Source organism: Fringilla coelebs, assembly GCF_963513975.1.
Source record: "Fringilla coelebs genome assembly, chromosome: 8".
Lineage (NCBI taxonomy): Eukaryota > Metazoa > Chordata > Aves > Passeriformes > Fringillidae > Fringilla > Fringilla coelebs.
The window spans coordinates 19,316,989-19,336,598 of record NC_140066.1 but is presented as its reverse complement, the minus strand read 5'-3'; the positions used below and the strand labels follow the sequence as shown (position 1 = coordinate 19,336,598).

The window sequence follows — 19,610 nt, the reverse complement described above, 5'->3', positions numbered from 1 at the left end:
TTCATTTAGGGTCACCCAGTCCAAAACTCACTGCTCAGAGAGCCAAACTCTCCCACAGTGATTCTTTCATGAGCTTTGTGGGATTGTTTCTTCCCCTGTAGCATCCCAGTTCCTCTGGCACTTCTGCAAATACTACAGTATCTCCACTGGGACTTAGAGTGCTTCAGAGAATATACAACCTGTGGAAGAATCTCCTCCAGTTGCTCACTCAGATTTCAGCAATGAGACAAATAATGTAGAGACTGCTCCAGCACTGTCTTTCCTGATGAACACAAGATGTTTGAGTACAGGTCCCAAGGCTTTTCTTTACCTCCTTGCACCTCTCTGAGTTGGTAACAGGGCCAAGCTATATTGTCCCTCAAGTAAAATCCAGAAAGCACATTTTAAAAATGTACCAGCATCTCTGTAACCTAACACATTACTTTACATGGAAAAGGAAAGAGAGATGGGGTGGAATAAAAAAGGAGCAAGACTGGAATGCTGAATGGTTTCCCACAGTATTCCTTAACACCAAGGGAGGAAAGCATTGAATAACTGGTGCAGGCGTGTTTCCCTTTGTTAACACACCCGACATCTGTGATTCTGCTGCTTGCTGCCATGTGGAATCCCTTCCAGTTGTCCCAGCAGCTCAGAGTCCTGACAGAGGGGGTGATGGAGAAAATAGCAAAGGAAGAGCAGCTGTGAGTTTTCAAGCATAGTTTCCATTTGTTCTGGATGCCCACAGCAAAAGCACCTTGATTTTTTGGCAGTAGCCAGCCTGAACATGCTTTCTTCAATTTGTTCCATGATGTGACGTGACATGTTAATGGAAGGCAGCATACCCACACACACCAGGCTGCCTGAGGTTGTCTAATCACCATGGTATCCATCAAGCAAAGTGCACAAAATCTTTCAATCTTTTTCCAAGAATCTTTTTCAATTGGACTCAAGATTTACTTGGCCACACTCTGAAAGCATATATTTGAGGCTGAGGACTGGATCTGTGTGGTGATGAGCTCTCATCAAGAGCTGTTAATGAAACAAAGGAAATGATCCCTTGGACCAGATCAAGGAACTGTTTCAGTCGGTGTCCAGCTGAAGTGGATCTGGAATCCTGTCAACAGAGGATGTTGACATGAGTCAGGCAGCAATGTTTGTATGGGTCAGTCTGTAACAGAATATTCTGCTAATATAGGGCATTTCTTTTTGATTTTTCACTTTGGAACTGCATCCCATTGCACTGGACCTACTACTTTCTTTTCAAGTAGGTTAGCTTGCCATTATTGAGAGAGCTTTTGTGTATTTGTCTGTCTGATTTGTCCTGCCAAAATTCTTCATGTTACAGCATTTGGTTTTTTCAATTTTTAATTCAATTCAATTTCCTTTTTGAGCCCACAACTATCGTGGCACCCCATGCTATCATAAGATGTTGCATTGGTCTCTGCTTCATGCTGATTAGTGACATCTGAGTCCATTTTTTGCCCATAGAATGAATTCCAGAGAGAATCAAAGTTGGCCAGGACAGATTTTTTTGAACCTCAGATGGAATAGAAGGAACAGCATTTTAGTGTGTCTCTAATTACAGCCACCATGACAGTTCATATGTGTAGCAATAAAAATAACCATAAACCTACCTAATCATTAAAGTAAAGCAAACAGCTCCTCTCTGTATCATCATACACAGGTACTGGAGTTGCTAATAAACCAGGAAGAGCACTGAGGCACTGGAGTAGCATCTTTCCTATCTCCACAGTTTCTTAAACAACTTTAGAGGCGTATTTTTATTAAGTATATGAAAGGCAGATGATCTTAAACCTCAAAAAGAGTCTGTATAATAATTGTGTGCTCTTCTAATGCTCTCCAAAGACCTATTCAGAGTCCGTTCTGAAAGACAATAATATATCAAGAACTTCTGCAAACTTCCTCCTAATGAACACATGCCAATTTGAGACCAAGAATTCTGGCCTCGGAGGACAAAATAACCACTGCACTTAGTCTCTGGGTGTTTTGCTACTTTATTTCAGAGTGATTCAAAATCTAATTAAATTTCTAAACTCTAATGAAATTACAGAAGAAAAATCATTTAGGATTATATTATATACAATTACTCACAGCTGAAAATTACAGTTAGCCTCTTTCACCAAGGCAGGGTCTCCTGAGAAATCCTTGTTATTCATATAACGTATAAATCTGACATTACTCCTACTATTTACAGGTCGAAGGTAAAAGCAGAATTAATTAAACATATATATCCTACCCAGTGGCTGGATGGTGAAGAACAGGGGGAAGGCTGATAATGATGACGGTGCTTGAAACCACATTTCCCAATTTGGTCAAGAATCAGAATAAACCTGTTACAAAGCAGGATTCTATTAAGTCTGTCTTACTCTGGTCAGTGCTTTTTCTTGCTGGAGGTTTGCTGTCAACAAGAACAGTGAAGCTTACACAGTGAGTTGTGTGCAGTCACCTAGCTAAGCTCTTTGAAGCAGTCATGGAAAAGTAGCAATGGAATAAAGCCAATAGCTTTAGAGAGGTTATCCAAATTCTCAGATGCTTAGTTGCTTCTCTGAAACACTGAAATTACCTAAGACTGCTGATTTGGACCATCAGAAGCAAAAAAAATCCCCCAAAAAGCAAAATAAAGCAAAACCACCCCCAAATTAAAAAAACCCAACCACCAAACCCCAAAACAAAACAAGCAAGCTGACATTCTTGTTATTACTTCTTCAGGAACCTTGAAGCATGGGATCATTTGCAGATGAAACACGAGGTCCAAAAACACTGGAGGTTTCTTACAAGGGTCCTATCTTTCCCATCCGGCTGGTGCAGAGATTTTTGTTTGCTTGGTTTTGGTGTTTCCAACTCTGATTCCATAGAGAACCAGGAGCAGAGAAAGAGCAAAAATGAGCTACACACGCTCACACACACACAAAGACGTGTGTGTGCACACCAACCAACACTACAGGTCAAAGCAGTAACAAATACTTTCTATGACATCTGCCACACTCAATCAGTTGTGCCAATGCTTCACACAGCAAAATAGGACAGGGACATCAAGGCATTTTTCTTAGAAGTTACTGTCTGGGAACTGGCTTGCAATAGTTTAGCAGCCATAGTGTGCTGCTTCTCTACTCTTGAAAAAGCTGATTATGAAAGGGAAATATTCAAATGAGTGCTCTGCTGAAAACATGATAGCATTCAAGTGGAGCTCATAAGAAAGCTAGCAATACTGAAAGAGAATGCCTCAGAAAACTCTTCTTCTATGACAGAAAATCCACTTGGTTATCCACAGATTTAGAAGATTTCAGCAGGAACAAATTCACTGTGGTAGGACATTTTCCATATGCAAAAATAAGTGTTAGTGTTTAAAGGCCCCTTAGAGAGCAAAATGGTTGAACTAGGCTGTGCTGTTGGCTGTCCACCTTCTCCACAAAACATTTTCAAGTTTGTTTACGTATTGAGCTTAAACCCAAAAAAGGGAACTTCTGTTTGCAAATCTAACTACTCAGGATGTGACTGTTTCTCAATAATCATGTGACCTGCTTCAGCGTTTTTTTTTCAGGCACTGCAGAAGAGTAAAATTCATGAAAACGTGTGTGAAACCACTCTGGTGTCACAACTTCATAATGACCTTACTAACAAGCTGGATATCAGCACCAACAGCATTTCTTCTCTTACGTAAGTGATCTAACTTATTTGCTTTCCATTATTTCTGAGAGCTTTTACTCCTGAGCTTGATGGGCTTATTTATTCCCCAGTTTAATTGTCTATATCTTCTGTAAAACTTTGTTTCTTGGAGAAAAAACATCTGTTGAGCCAGAGGGGTATTTTGCTGAGTTTTCTAGCTCATGTTTATTTTTCTGGGTGCAAAGGGCTCAGCTGTGCCAAAATCCAGAAGACACAGTTAAGTTAAATGCCTGCAGTTTTGCAGATTAGATGGGCACCTGCTGAGCACCTTGTTTAGCACTTTGTTTCCTTCTCCCTGTCGAGGAAACAGTACTTCAGTAGAGTTTGAGGGAAAACTGACCTGCATGCATGCTGGGTACAAGCTGCTTTTGGACTCTGCACCTCTCCCTTACTGATCTTCCAGACTCACGTTCCTTGTAATTCTCCCTGGTGGCCCAAAGCAGCGCTTTCTCACAACCTGTGTCTTACTTCATTCTTACTCATCTCCACTTTGTGCAGGGAACAAGTGGGGCTCATGGCTAGGAAGCCCCAGCAGGGATCGCATGAACGCTGGGACAGTGCGGTCTGACGGGGAGGGGGAGCTGGCAGCCGTTCCAGGGGCTATTGCCGTCCCTGGCCGTTTGGTAAGGGGGCAGGCACCACCCTCTGGTGGCAAGCCTCAGCTTTCACCTAAGGAGCTCCTCCCATGCTACCCAGCTTCGTGCAGTCACAGAAAATCACCACCTACACTGGGGGAATCCCACAGGAGCAGTTTGCCCCACCTGCAGCCCAGGTATTCCTGCTCTCACCCACTGGGTATGCGCTCCTGCCTCACCTTCTGCAAAGCACAGATCTGCAGCGGTGCTCTACCCTGCCTCTGGGGTTCCCAGAGATTTGCTTCCTTTCCATTTTGCTGCCTCAATTACAAATGGCAGTGAGCTCCTGGCTGCTGCAAAGCCACCGGACCAGCTATTATCTGTTGCAATGAGGGAAATAGGAACTGTTGGAAGAAGCTTGTTACCTCCTGTGGAAGCAGGAGGTAACAAGCAAGGGGACTAAGGCAGATGCTGTGTACTTAGAAAGACGAGGCACACATTGCTGTTATGGCTGGTTTACAATACCTAATCCGGTGGGGAAATTGAGCTCTTCCTGCTCCCTGATTTTATGCATAAATTGCATTCTGCCCCATTTTCCTGACCGAGTTGACCTCTGGGCAAGGCACCGCGTGAGCAGAGCTGCGTCGCAGAGAGCCCGAGCCCAGCAGTGTGACACAGAGGCTGCTCTCTGCTCTCTTCCTCGGCTCTGTGCGCAGGAAGGCCTGGGGAGGGCTGGCTCTGCCCAGTTACACCGAGATCACAGACTGGAGGCTGCCAGCGCAGGGAATTTATCTGCGGCTCCATCGTGTGCTCAGCAGCTCCACCTCGCAGCGGGTAACCACAGTGGCAGAGCCATGCTCTGTTAGAGCTCTGAGTTGCTGAGCGATGCTCCACGTTACAGAGCGATATTCTGTGTTACAGAGCGATGCTCCGCGGTACAGAGCGATATTCTGTGTTGCAGAGCGATGCTCCGCGTTGCAGAGCGATATTCTGTGTTGCAGAGCGATGCTCCGCGTTGCAGAGCGATATTCTGTGTTGCAGAGCGATGCTCCGCGTTGTAGAGCGATGCTCCGCGTTGCAGAGCGATGCTCTGTGTGCAGAGTGTTTGCAGCCGGCAGGGAGAGCTTCCCCGCCGGGAGCCCGGCTCCAGCCCAGCTCACCGTGCGCGGCTGCCCCCGCACATCGCGCATTCTCCAGTGCCCCCACCTGTGAGCAGGGCCCATCCAGCCTGCGGTCTCTGCCGGCTGTGCCAGCAGCACACTCACCAAGATGTTCCCCGGCGGCTGGGGACGCAGCCCGGTGTCTCAGCAGGCTCCCGGTGCTGCCGGAGCCGGGGGCACATCCCCATCCTGTGCCAGCTGCGCGCCGTGCCCGAGCCAGCGCACTGCACAGGGCAAAGAGCAGCGGCACTGGCTGCGGGGCTCTTTGAAAAATGATCCACAAGTCACCCAAGCCTGGGTATCAAATTCATCTGCTAGGCTCTTCCACACAGGAGCAAGTACTCTGCAAATCCAGAGGGTTTATTCAAGACGTGAGAGTTAATCTAAACTCTTTACAGAGAGTCAAAAGTCCAGCGCTAGGACTAGAGCACTGCAGAGTTTAAGCCATCATTTCTAACCCCCCCAAATGGGAGGTTTTTGTATGTCCCCAAAAGATCTAAACTGCAGATAAGATCAAGATCAAACAGAAAAACGTGTATTTGAATTAGTTAATCCACCTATTTCCACCCAAGAAAAAATGGAAACAAATAGAATCCACCTAACACTGTCTTTGAAAGCAAATGGTATTTAAACAGCATCCAGTAAATGATATTAAACCTTAATTAAAAGCATATTGCAAGAATGAATTGAAAATATTCTCCCTAGTCTTGTGGGTTTTCAGGAATTTCCCTCCCTTTTTAAAAAGAAACTAATAATTTAATCTCAATATATTAAACTGACCTACATAAAATATTCCATGTAAAATATTATTTCTGCCATAAAACACATAATCTGTCACTGGTTTAATTCCATTAGAAAGCATACATTAAGGTCTATGTATTATGATCATTAGGATAATAAAAGTAATACAATATCACTTTTATTATGCTTGAATTTAAAACATTTTTCATATGAGCACAAAGAATAATTAAGGGGATGGAAGAAAGGTGTTTTTTTTTAATTTATAATGAAATAAAATCACAGGCGAGAGCAAAGAGACTTGCTTTTAATATGGAAAAACAGAAGCTATGCTTTTTGTGCCTACTGTGTAGCCTTAGAGCTTTTTGTTCTCTTTAAATTTCCTTATCTTTATAACTTTGATATTGGTCATTTAGTATAGCCAGTATAAGCATAGATTCTCTACCCCTTACAACACCTCTTCTGAGAGTCATGGAGGTTTTGGAGAGAAAACATTTCTTCTTGCACAAAATAAGTTTCCAGACACTTTCATTATGAAGAAAAGTTAGGCAAAGAAAAAAAAAAGACTTTCTGCTCTGAATTATAGTTCCCAAAATATATTTGCTTTAAAACTCAGTAATTTTTTAAGCTCTTCTCCAGATTTTTGAAGCTTGATTTGTAATTTATTAAAATTTGAGAACAGAAATGTGATTAAGACCAGGAAATAAAAATAAATCTGTTGTAAGCCACCCAGTATATCAGGTTTTTTGGCATAATCCTGGAAGCCCCAGGGCCCACACTCAGCTCAAGAGTTTTAGCAGTCTGAGAAGCAGAGACAAAATTATTTCTTTGGTAAAGATACCAAAATGCTCTGTTTTGTAATGTAAGGATTATACTTCAAGCTTAAAAGTAATCATGTTTCTAGCATTCATTTTACTGGACAACAAATGAAAGCACAGACTCCAAAATCTCAAGAAAATAAAATTCTTTCTCCACTAAATGTGGAGGGGAGGAGCTGGGACTTATAATATTGGTCACCTCAGCAGTAGGAAAACTGAGTGTTTTTAAGACCCAAATTCTACTTGGGTTTCAGCCAGACAATACTCCCTCCCAATTCCTGCAATGGTGGGGAATGCCAATGAGAAGCTGATGCTGTGTGCCAAGCAGCTGTGTCCCCAGCAGGTACCCCTTGTACTGGCACCCTGGCCAAAGAGCAGTGACCTCGTGCTGTGCCTGGAGCACCTGCAGCAGGCAGGAGCTGAGCAGCACTCAGGTTTGGAATGCAGGAGTCAGATCTGCCTTCAAAGCCTTCTCATGGCCCAGCACCTCGTGAGGCTGCACATCAGTTACATCACTTGGAGCTACTTGAAAATGCCTCAGTGGAAATATCCTTGCACTGAGAAAACATTCAAGTGTACATTTTTAACAATTTCAACATATCCTTGCACTGAGAAAACATTCAAGTGTACATTTTTAACAATTTCCTATAATAAGCAAACTAAACACAACCTCTCCTTTTTCTCATTTTTAAAAAAATGTTGATTCTGTTTTCTTGCTAAAGTATGTAGGGATGAATTGTTTTCTTCAAAGCCACTCCATTCTGAGGGCCTGCACACTCTGAGCATCAGAGAGGCTCCGTGGCTTTATGGAGCAGGGAAGAGCCAGGAGGTGTCCTTTTCATGAACAGGGAGTTTGGTGTAGAACTCTCTGGAAAGGTTTGTTTCCAGCCTACAAAATTTGCTTGCAAGAGGAAAAGACTCTTCTCTGCCAGCAATAAATCACATTCTGAAGACTGGAACTCCAGGCAGGATTGGGATTCATGGGAAAAGGGATGTTGGGCTATGCCATTTCCTCACTTATTAGTGTGTTTTTTTAGCTTTAGTGCACCTGTAATATTTTCCTTGATTTATAGCAGCTTCTCTTGTATAGAGCTCTCTGGCTTGCAGTGACAAAACCATGGAATGGAAACAGTGCTAAGGCAACATAAAATTTTGGAATTGTATTTTCTCTTCTGGTCAAAAACTGGCACATTTCTGTGAGTGTGGACACACTTCTAGGATGTGCTCATTAACTTGACTGATAACATTTCACTACTGCAGAAAGGCTTGGATTCTAGCTTAGGATTTATTAGAATCAACTACCCCCTTGGAAAAAGCCAGAAGAAATGGAATTCTGCCCAATGTCCTAACAGGCTAAAATATTTCCATTCCAGATTTTTGGAGAGCAAAGGTGCATGCTTCTGGAAACCCAGAGGAGGAAGTAGGTGAGTTCATGGTGGGATTTTCACTTCCTGACAGGAAGTTAGAGGCAAAATAACAAAACTGAATGTCCTTGGAAGACTGTGTACACTTTGTAAGTGCAGAAGATAAACATTGGGAGTTTGTAGTTGCCTATGCTGCAGTCCTGTCATGTGACTGTCTCTTTAAATTACGTGTATGAGGACAGAGCATGGGACCCAGATCCTGAACACAGGCACCCCCTTCCTGTTGTACAACCTTTGTGTACACACAGTGATGCCAAATCACAACACATAGTTTACACTTTCAAATTCTCCTGCCTCCCAGCAAAGACTTAGAGAGGCAGAGCAGCTGGGCAAGGCAGGAGGCCAGGGACTGCAAGGTGGATATGTGCATGTGCATATCTGGAAGCAGCAATAACAGTTTGGAAGGATTCAGATTGGCAAAGGAGTGTGGATGGGGGATTTTGCTTTTGAGGTAAAAGTAAAGCCCTGGCTCTAAAACTCAGCTGAGACCAGCACACACCAAAAGCTCAAGTTATTCATTATCACAAAACACCCTTGAGCCCCTTAGCCACAGGTTCACATGGCTTCATTGTACCCAGGGATTTTAAAGAACAGACTCAGACTCTCCTCAGCCACCTACTCTGGCTCAGCATTTTTTTCTCAGCATTTTTTTTTAGGGCTGTGTTACATCTGAAACTCAAAGAATGTATTTTTTATTTAAAGATGTGTACTCACTGAGTTTTTTTCACTATTTGCAGATTATACATATGTTATCATAGGAGTTACTCTGGGAGCACTTCTAGCAATCGGTTTTGTAGCAGTAATAATCTGCATGATTAAAGCCAAAATGATTGACAGTGTCTTTGAAGGTAAGAAAAAAATACTCCTGATGCCTTTTCCATAGATCTAGCTCTCCTCATCTTCTGATACAGCAGATCTGAGGTTCAGTGTTAGAACTGTGTATACACAACAGCTCTGGTTTTCCTGTGAAGAATTATTTAGAAAGTTTCTGAATTGCTGGACTGTCTAGAACTGCAGACTTACACCAAGTCTTCTCTTTAGCCTCAAAGTTGTTTCTCATGATACCCTAAGGATATGCCACAACTGAACTCAAACCAGAAAAAGTATTAGCTAAGACACAGGTCTGAGAAAATTGTCATGAGATATTCCAGCTGGAACAATCAAGAAGGGCTTTAAGAAAGTTGCATGACACAACTAATATCAAAGAGTTTTGCCTCAGAAAGGATGGCTGTGTCTTTACTAGCTGTAAATATGTACTCCTGGTTGCCTTCTCACAAATTCTGTGGAGGCCTATCCCCACTCTGTTCCTTGTTTCTCAACTAACCACATTTTCCTCTTCTCACTTTAGAGTCAGATGGCAAAATGGATAGAAGGTAAGAGTCACTGTGTTTTCTGTTATGCACAACTTCTAATTTCTCTCTCTCGTTATGCATGATGCTTCCCCATGTTGGGATGAGTGTACATAATACACATGGTAAGCCTCTAGAGGACTGGGATATCTAGTCAATCTGCACAGGAAAAGGAATTTTCTCCTAACAACTTTTCAACGTTTCAGAAATACACAAGAAAATGAGCACCTGACCAGTTCACCAGCAAGAGAGGAGTGCCAGCCTTCTTAGGCAATGGCCACTCTGCATCTGCCCCAAGGACAGGCAGTGGGGAAGGGATGCACAGGAGCAGAGACTCTGGACTGAGGCTCTGTTGGCTCATGGTAACCTACAGATGCGGACGCTTTTTTTGTGTCCCTTGGAGACATTTCATAAGTGACTAAAAACCTCCAAACATCAATTAAAGAGCATTCTCATCAAGGGAAGATAACAGCTGTACTCTATGATTTCAGAAATGGCTTTTGGCCTCTCTCAGGGAGCTGGATAGAAGAATGTCCCCACCACAGCCATTCCTCATATGGAGAGCACAGCATATGTAAACATTGAATTAAACCGAATTAAACACTGAATTAAAGACCAAAGCAAGGACACCCTGTGCAGCAGCAGCTTCAGTGTTTTGTGTGCCTGACAGAGAAGGCCCCCAGTCCTGCAGCGTGTGTTATTTTCCCAGGGAGACACTCTTTCAGTGTAACTGGCACAAAATGTTTCCTTTTTTAGTAACACACCATTCTCTGACAAGACTCTGGCAATCTCTGCGTTAACCTGAAATAGATTAGGACTATGATAAAGCCAGAATAACAAACATAGAATACCTGGCAAACTTTATGATGCTTTCAGGACAGTGTAGACAGAGCCATGAACGGGAAAGTCATGAGGAAGAGCTAAGCCAGAACAGAAAAGCCAGAGACCAGAGTCAAGAGAAAAGAGAATAAAGGGATGAGAGGACAAAGACAAGAAGAAACACAGAAGGCAGTGGTAGATTTACTGCCTGGGTGAAATGCAGACAGGATGATCTATGAACTGTTCCACACTGGACTTCTCTAGCTCTCTTTGCTGTTTATTATGTGTCATATTTTCCTTCAGAGACAGTCTGAACGTTTATTACATCATCCTCTGATCTTTCTAGGGGAAGTGGCTGACTTTGTGGTGGCAGCAAAATTTAATGTCTTCAATGTAATGACCTTACATTGACCTCTTTGATGTTTCCTTATCCCAGTCTACAGGCATTTGCTAAAAGGTAGACTGCAATTTCCAGTTTCATAACAAAATTCTGGTCTTAAGGCTGGAAGCGTGACACAGTACAGAAACGTTTTGCCTTAGAGCCACTGACACTGACCAGCGAGACAGACTAATTCCACAATATTTTGGGGCAAAACTATTTATGTTAAAGATGACACTTTTATGGCTGAGTAGAAAAAAACTTAAAAATCCACTGTCACTTCTTAATCAGTGCACTTCTCAATTCTGCTGTGGTAATCAGTAATATACTAGCAAAGCTTTGTTCTCATTCACTTCAGGGTATCTCTGTATTACTCTCTGGGATTCTATAATACTGGTAATAATCAGTGGAAAGAGAATAGCCTTCTGCTGGTTTTGAGGAAACCTCTGGCACTAAAAGTACTGCCAGAGCTAAATAAACATTTAAAAATGCCCCTAATTAACTAATACTTAGTCGGATTTTTTTAGGTCAGGAGAGACACATATGATAATTAGGTCTAAGTTGATTTTACCTACTTGCTTCAGTTCCCTAGGGAACTCTAATTCATGGAAGTTTTAGACCTGTGGTTAGTCCTAGAAAATGCTCTGATGAAGTCTGAAATCACCTGATTTATTCCAAGCAACCATATAGCCATCCTGAATCCCATAGGGAAAGACAACCTGGAACCCGTTCAGTGTTAAGAGACACCATCCCTTTAGGACTGGACAGGAGAACTGGCAAATCTTCTGCAAACACCTTCATTTTCTGCTTGACCAGAGATGATTATTAATGCTTGTTCAGGAAAAAAAATACTTAATCCCACTGATAGAACACTCAACCAAATTCACCTGCAGCCAAATTTTGTTTTAAATTTTACATCATTATTCCTACAAATGCCACCAGCCACTCAATATTTCCCTAGCTGGGAAATACTCTGTTTGCTGGGCATCACCCAGCACTGAACTTCCATAGCCAGTGGAGTTGCTCAGCCTCATATCAGCTGAAGGTCTTGATGCAGATAATCATCCTCTGTGTCAGAACCCCAATTAGCTGGTACTGAACCCAACTGACCCCTTCCAAGAACAGATTTTCACTAAAATCAGGAAGTATTTGAATGCATCCCCCTTGACAATTTCCAAAATACTTAAAACACATTTGTTTCGATCCCCACGTGCCACTGACAGCTCATTGTGAAATAATTAACAGAATTTACCACTTTATTTAGTCAGGTACATAACATTAAGATTTAAACAATCAATTCACAATGGGTTGCCCTTAAACTCAATGGGATATTTACTAACACTTGAGAAGAAAAAGGCTTGAGGCAAGATTCTGTCTGCCAACAAAACAGCAATTTATATGTCAACTGACAATTATTTAACGTCCTCCTTTTTAATTAATAGCTCATGTCAGTATCAAATGCCATCTTGGTGTAAGCTTGGTAAATTATAATGCCTAAAAATTTCATGCAAGTTTAATGTATTCATAAAAATGTCTGGGCACATTTAATGCTGGCAATATTTTGAGTTAACTACAGTGCATGTCAGCCAGATTTATTTTGACAGGAGACAAAGAAAGAGACATACAGAGACAAGGAGAAGGGTGGAGAGACAGAGAATGTTTACTAAAAAGGAAAAGGTACATATTTTAAACCTGCCACAAATGAATCTCTTGTCAACACATCCTGGCAACAGCACACACAAAATTGCCCACACCATTCACTGGGTTCTACAGGACTCTGTGTCATTCATTCAGTAGAAAATCAGGTTCTAAATGCAATACACAAGTTCTTCTGATGTTTTATGGAAGAGAAGAGGAGTGTGGGAGGTGCTTGCCAAGTGCTCTGGTGATTTTCTTTTCCTACCCAAAGCCTCATCTCAATATCCTCTTACATTTTCCCTCCTGACTTCTCAAGGACCAACTTCTCTCTACTTTGCTAGACTGTGCTTGGGAAACACAGGATACTTTTGAGAATTGTAGCATTCTTCAGGTGAATGGAGCAGGTCTTGGAATGTAACTGCACTTTGAAAGCCTCTAATATGTTCTAAAATTCACTAAAAACAGTGCCAGACATTGCATAGGAGGCAAAATTGTCCACTTTGAAAATATAAACATCACAGATGGATGGCATGGAAAAGACTAGATTTGGGCAATCATGTGCAGGTTTCAGTGTTGAGCTGCAGGTGTTCAGCTGCAGTTTCTTCAACTACCAGAACTGTGGCATCCCAAACATCTGAACCAGGAGTCTTTTTTCCTAGCATTTTGTCATGTTCAGGTCTGTAGCCTGACAGGCAGTGACAGTGAACAAGATCTGATCTAAAAATGTCATATCCTTCAAACAGGTTTAAAGTCAGATAGAAGGACAAACATCTTGTTTTGGACATAAGAATAGTTCTTTCTGATCCAAACTTGGTCTCTAGCACTGTGAATTGCAGAATGTATAGTTTAACAAACAGGAAGCCAAAACACACACACAGGTCCCATCACCTGCAAATGAGAGACAGTGTCTGTCTAGTCACTGGAGTCCGAGCTCTCAAATAAACTTAACTGGAGATCTTGTTTTGATGCTAGAGTGGGTACTTGAAAAAACCACTTATGGGAGTCCTTTGGAAAATGGTTCCAAAACTTACAAACCAAAATCCCTAAGTAAATATGAATTGAAAAAAAATAGACTTTGGCCTTGTCTGAGAGTATTACTGGAGGAGTGGTGCACAAGAGAAAAGGGTTGATATGGAGAGCACAGGTTTCCCAGGATGCTGGGCACTGGAATGCATTGCAGCCCCTCAGATACTGCACCAGCTATCCACAGGTAACACTCTAAGTTCAGCCCACAGCCCAGCAGCAAGTTGCCTGCACCTATCCTTACTCTCCTAAAACAAGCCTATTTTTATTTTTCCTCTCCCAGGAATATTTTAAACTATGCAGTCAGTTTGATCTTCTTGGATCTGCAGCAGACCAGTCATGTAGATTCAGCAGAATCTTTCACACCTCTGTGTGAATGGATTCTCTTAACATCCCTCAGTGATGCCCTAAGCTGTTCTTTTACTTGCCCCTCCTGGATTCCCAAGCAGACCTTCACAAGGTCTTTCATTCTGACAAGGAGGATTTTCTATGTACAATTCAATCATCACATCAACAAACTTTTCAGAAGTTATCGCTGGTTTACATAGAAGAAAAAACAGAGTGAGCAATGACACTTAACTCCTTCAATGATCCAGATAAGACTTGCAAAATCAGTCACAAATTATTCCTGTGAGGTCTGTTTTGACTACAGAGCCTCTCTTCACATTGCCACTGTGGCCTAAAACCAGTGGTGAAGAACTGTCACGAGAATGGAAGACAGCTTGGAGAGCTCCAGTCCTCTTAGGCAGGAGAAAATTTGCACTTCACTGAGTAGATACCACCTGCACAAGATGAGTGTGTCCCTGTTGATACACCAGAACAGGCCCAATTTCTCACTCAGCACTGCAGGGATTAGTGGGTGCTTGATGGGCTGAAGGCTGTATTCACTGCTTTAGGCTTCCTCAGCATGCATCCTGAGAATTGAGTTTAATGGAGAATATGTAAAGCTTCACAAATGCCATAACAATGCATGCTATTGCAAATAAATTTAAGGACGAGTAGAGATGATCTAAACAACTCCATGTGTGTGCAAATGTTTAAAAATGGGCAAATAACCTCAGCAGAAATGGCTGTCTCAACTCCTTGTACATACACATTTACATAAACAAAATGTCAATACCCATTCTGTGTTGAGGCAATAGTCACCAGTGAATAGAATAATAAGCTGTTTTTTCTTCCTACTTCTGTCACTGCCCTGTCTAGCTGAACTTGTTCTTCTGAACAACCTTGGACAAGTCCCTGGCTCAGGTTACCCTTTCCATAAAATGAAATTAATCTTTTTATCACACACTTCAAAATCAAGGACATTAAGCCTTGCACTATGCTGGGGACAGCAGGCTTTAAAAAGCAGCAGTAAGACACTCTGTAGGCTCTCAGCTCGCTTAGCACCATTCCTGGATTGGGGGGAATACAGACACAAACAGCCCCTGAAAGACAATTTATATATACATATATATGTACACACACACATACATACATACACACACTACACACACACGTATGGCGCAAACTTCTAGGGTGAGATTAATTAATTAAACCCATTTCAATGATCCAGCATACCTCACTGACGCCAGCTATAAGCCTGATGGGCAGAGCCACACTTCTGGCTATTTTTTGCTCTTCTGGCCACCCTCCACATTCCCTGGGAGGGCACCTGGCCCAGGGCGCCTGCTCTCCTCTTAGATCTGGGGACTGCCTTTGTGGTTGACCTTTTCAGAGCTGCCAAACTGGGAAGAATCCTTACTCCTTCCTACCCCTCTGCACAACTGCTTGAGGCTAGTCTTGAGCAGCTCTAAATAATTTGATTGTAAGAGTTGGTACCAAACCTGCTGAGTCAAGAGAATGCTTTCCTGGTAATATTCAGACACCTGTCAGAGGCAATTCCTTCCACAGCCATCGTGGTTGCTGCTGGCAAACTTGCTGGTGCAAATGATTCCAGGGCTGAACAAGTAATTCTACCCTTCCCTAGAGCTGCTGCAAGTCTGGATAAAAAAAAAAAAAAAAAAAGGTGAAATGCTCCTGGAAGAGTACCCTCTTCACCCCTGTCAGCAGGCACCCAGGGTCACTCAAATATTAGATGCCACCGAGCAAAGAGCCTCCTGCTCCCTGGCAGCACCGGTCTGCCAAACAAACTGAGTGGCTTTGTGTTGCCTAGGGCTTGTCAGAGAAGTGACAACATGGGATTAGCTAGGAATGAAAGCTGCTGTGATAGTTAAAGGACAGCTTAAAACCAACAGAAACCAAGGCCTCTTGACGCAAGAGACAAGAGTGCCAGGTGTTGGTCAGACAAGAGCAGCATCAAATTAGAGCTCCTGCATATTCCAACTCACAGGTTTTTGTGCATCACATTGAATTTCTGCACACAAGTTCACACTAGACTTATGAAAAAAGAATCACTGATTTCAGATCCTAGGAACATTTGTCAGTGCCATCTCAGAACATAAGATTATTTACAGATCCTTTTTTGAGATCATGTGCACAGTCTATCGCATCATTTTATTTCAGTTCCCTGATCTCTCACTGCCCAAGAATTCTGCCTTGAACAACCTGTACTAAGTGTCAGCACAGGTGTTTGTTTTTCTCCTGGCTGTTGCTTATAATCATCCACTCTCCATATTCCATGTGTACTTTACAGCCTGGTGTCAGAGAACAAATAGCAAGCTGAAAGAAATCACTGAGTACCACAAAGTGATGCTGACTTCTGCTGCAAATGCTTGGGGATCTGTGGTGTACTTCTCAGGAGCTCACAGAAGTTTATGGGCTTAAAGGCTTTCCATATGGATTTAAATGGGGTTTAAAGACACTTTGCAGAGGCTCACAGAGTCAATGGAAAATTTGCATGGTCTTCTAAAGGAAAAACACAGAAAGCCACTGCCTGAAAAGTAACTAGGTTCTTGTGTGTGTTTCTGTGTGTGCATTAAAGCAGCACCGGGCTGACTCCCAAGTCTTATTTACCACACAGACATTGAAATGCTTGTGCTGGCACAGGAGAGGTGGAAGCTGGGGATAAGAGTAATAACTAACCCTGTAGGCAGAAATGGACGATTCAAAGCGTTTGTGAATGAGCTTCCATGACTCCCTGGAGGAGAGCAAAGGATGTCCCACGTCTAGAGAAAGGCCTGCTTCACTTCCCCCTCTCCCAGCACAGCCGCGTGTTCTGCTCAGGCAGTCACCCTTCTCTACTGTCTCAGGGAAGTGGCCCTGCCAAAAATCAATGTGGTAGAACATAAAAATAATTTTCAGAAGTATCAGGCTGTTCAAGGACGTCTGGCACAGGGGAAGTGGTAAAATACTACAACTGAGGTGCCAGGGAAGGCTGGACTATCCTGTCTTGCAGGAACTGGCATTGTCAAAAATGGGAAGATTGACTGAGAGCACCAGCAAGACAGCCACTGTCTTGGGGTAACTTACTGATTGCACTGGGCTATATCGAGAAGAGCATTGGCCTCCCAAGCAATGTCTTCTTTTCTCTTTTTATATGCAGAGAATTGAGTTAGGATTAGACCATTTAGGCAATCCCTTAGGAGCTGCCCTTCCTAGCAGTTCCCTGCCAGCTTCTTCTCCTGTGACACAGGCAGGAGAACCTTATCCAATTGCTGATTCACCTCAGTTAGCTCATATCACTTTGCACTGGCCTGTTCTGTATTGATCTGTTGCTAGAAGTGAGGAAAATACAGTATTTTAAAAATTGGCTACAGATCCAGAAAGAATTTTGTGTAGCACTTCACAGGCTAAAGTCTGTCATTTTTTGTTAAGAAATTTTTGACAAGTTCATAAGCACAGCCTGTATCAGGTCCCTGGTTATATTTTGAAATGCCTCTCCTTTCTGGGAAAGAGCTGCCACAAACTGTAACTAGCTGAAAAATATTATTGCACTACTGTTACCTCTTGGGTAGTGTCAGAGCTGTGTCACTAAAAGAAATTCCTTGTGTCTGCAAAGTGCTAGACTAGCACAGGTAAAGGAGGGCTGAGACAAGCCCCAGGTACCTCCAGTGTGGTGGCCAGGCAAGCAGGCAGGTGGAGGTGAGCCTTTGTCCCTGCATTCCAGCAGACACCTTCCCTGGCTGCCCTGGAATCTCCCAAGGGTTGGGCAGAGCAGGAGCAGGCAGATGGGAACTCAGCTGTGCTGCAGGACAGTGCAGGCGCTGCTCCCTCACAGAGCTGTGCTGGCTCACCCCAGCCCCAAACCAGAGAAAGAAACAAGGGAGGAAAAGCAGCAGAACGGAATAAACAACTCTGATTCCAGCCCATGGCTCACCATATGGTCTGCCATGGACTGTATGCTCAGGTCAGACTGGAAGCATGAGAATCAGAATTCTTACAGACAATAACAGGGCAGTAAATTCCCTGTGAACAGAAAATTTTGGCAGAGCATTCTAAAAGGCACAAGTGACAAAATTTCTCTCAGAGAAGGAAAAAAGGCTGAGGCAAATTATGTGAAACATGAATTGTCCCTGCCCACCAAATCTCCTGTGACATTTTTCTTTAGCAAAGACACCAGAGTATGCTGAAGTAGTATTGTAGGAATGGGACTACGATAAAGTTCATTTCCCTGTGGAGCCGTGAGATTTAATATAAACAAGTCGAGGGCTGCCAAACAAGATCGTGTTCCCAAGCACTGACACTAGATGGAGCAAAACTGAATAAAAGATTTAGAGCAGTGAAGAAAAAAAGTTCCCACATTTCTGCAACTCTAATGTGTTACTCATTTGAATTCTCACCTTCGATTATGCCTCTGAAAGTCAGAATTAATAGCTCACTCTTTACACTTTGCAGGTCAAACACGGGATCAAGCCAAAACAGGTATGTCCTGGGGAAGGGGGTGCTGGTGGCACGGGGAGGTGGAGTGACAGTACTGGGCAGACCCAAAGTTGTAGAGACACATCCACCTAGGGAAAGGTGACCCAGCAACAAAGGCAGTGGGGCTCCCCTGCGGTACTGACAGCCTGGGTGTGCTGGGCACTCTGCAGGGGCTAGGGCAGGCATTTAGCTGTGCTGTGCCACACTGCTCAGGGTTTGCCTGCAGCTCCCTGGCAGAGGGCCCAGGCTCCTCGCAAGGCTGGTGCCCCGTGCAGCTGCCCCACAGCAGCAGGCATGCCAGGTTATAAACTGCTGGGAAGATGCAGCCACAAAAGGGATCCAGGAGCTGCTCAGCTGCTCCCACCCTGTGAAAAGGCAACAGTGGGAAGCACCCCAAATGACAATAGTCCAGTGTCTGCAGTGCAGGGAGCCCTGGGATGCTGCCTGGAAATGCATGGCTTGCTGCTAGTGGGTTCCTAACTGGCAAGGTGGCAAGGGCATTGGAAGTCACTGCTAGGGATTCCAGGTGACAATGGCACCTGGAAGTCACCACAACAGCCACAAGCACACATTTGTTCTGTTAATTCACTTAAGAAAAACAGATGCCTCCAAAGTACAAAGAAACATCTTCTAAAAGAAAAGTTAAGCGAAAGGAACTTCATGAATGGAACTCCAGCATCTCCATTAATAATGTTCTAGAATTTCTGTGATTTTTATCTGACTGTCTCCCAGCTCAGCTTTTACAATGATGTTTTACCTGGTATAATCCAGGTAAAAGCAAAGCCAGAGAGTTATTGCTAACCTGCAATTTTTCTTTCTTTTCACAGATGACGGCAATGCAATAAGAAACCAAAGTACAAGAGATCAATAACGCTTTTGCAATCAACAGTTACCTGGTCTGAGGATCAATAGGAGTCTCTTGTGCACAGGCAGGAATCCTACCAACACCAATCCTTTTCTTTGTTCTTTAGTTGAAAGGCTGATTGATTGTTTACAGGAAGAGCTTCTAGTGCAGCTAACTTCAATCACCTGCACCCAAAAGGCCTGCAATCCCCCTCAGCACGTCTATGAAGGAGATGTGTGAGGAAAACAAAACAGATGAGCTCTGCTCACTAATAAATCCTCTTTATTCTGTGATAAGTATATGATTGATTTCTAAAGTCAGTCAAATACCAAGTAATCAGAAAGGTGGCAATATAATTCAGCAGCAGAATTCATGGT

General features: G+C 43.1%; 1 protein-coding gene across 1 annotated transcript; it reads left to right on the top strand.

The window, feature by feature from the left end:
- Positions 1–3,605: 3,605 nt before the first annotated feature.
- TMEM273 (transmembrane protein 273) lies at positions 3,606–19,260 on the top strand (the record flags this gene model as incomplete). The annotated part of the gene is made up of 6 exons (XM_084210866.1): positions 3,606–3,657; positions 8,331–8,381; positions 9,119–9,229; positions 9,730–9,754; positions 18,366–18,392; positions 19,215–19,260. 6 exons carry the CDS (start codon positions 3,606–3,608, stop codon positions 19,258–19,260), a joined length of 312 nt encoding a protein of 103 aa, XP_084066992.1.
- Positions 19,261–19,610: the final 350 nt, after the last annotated feature.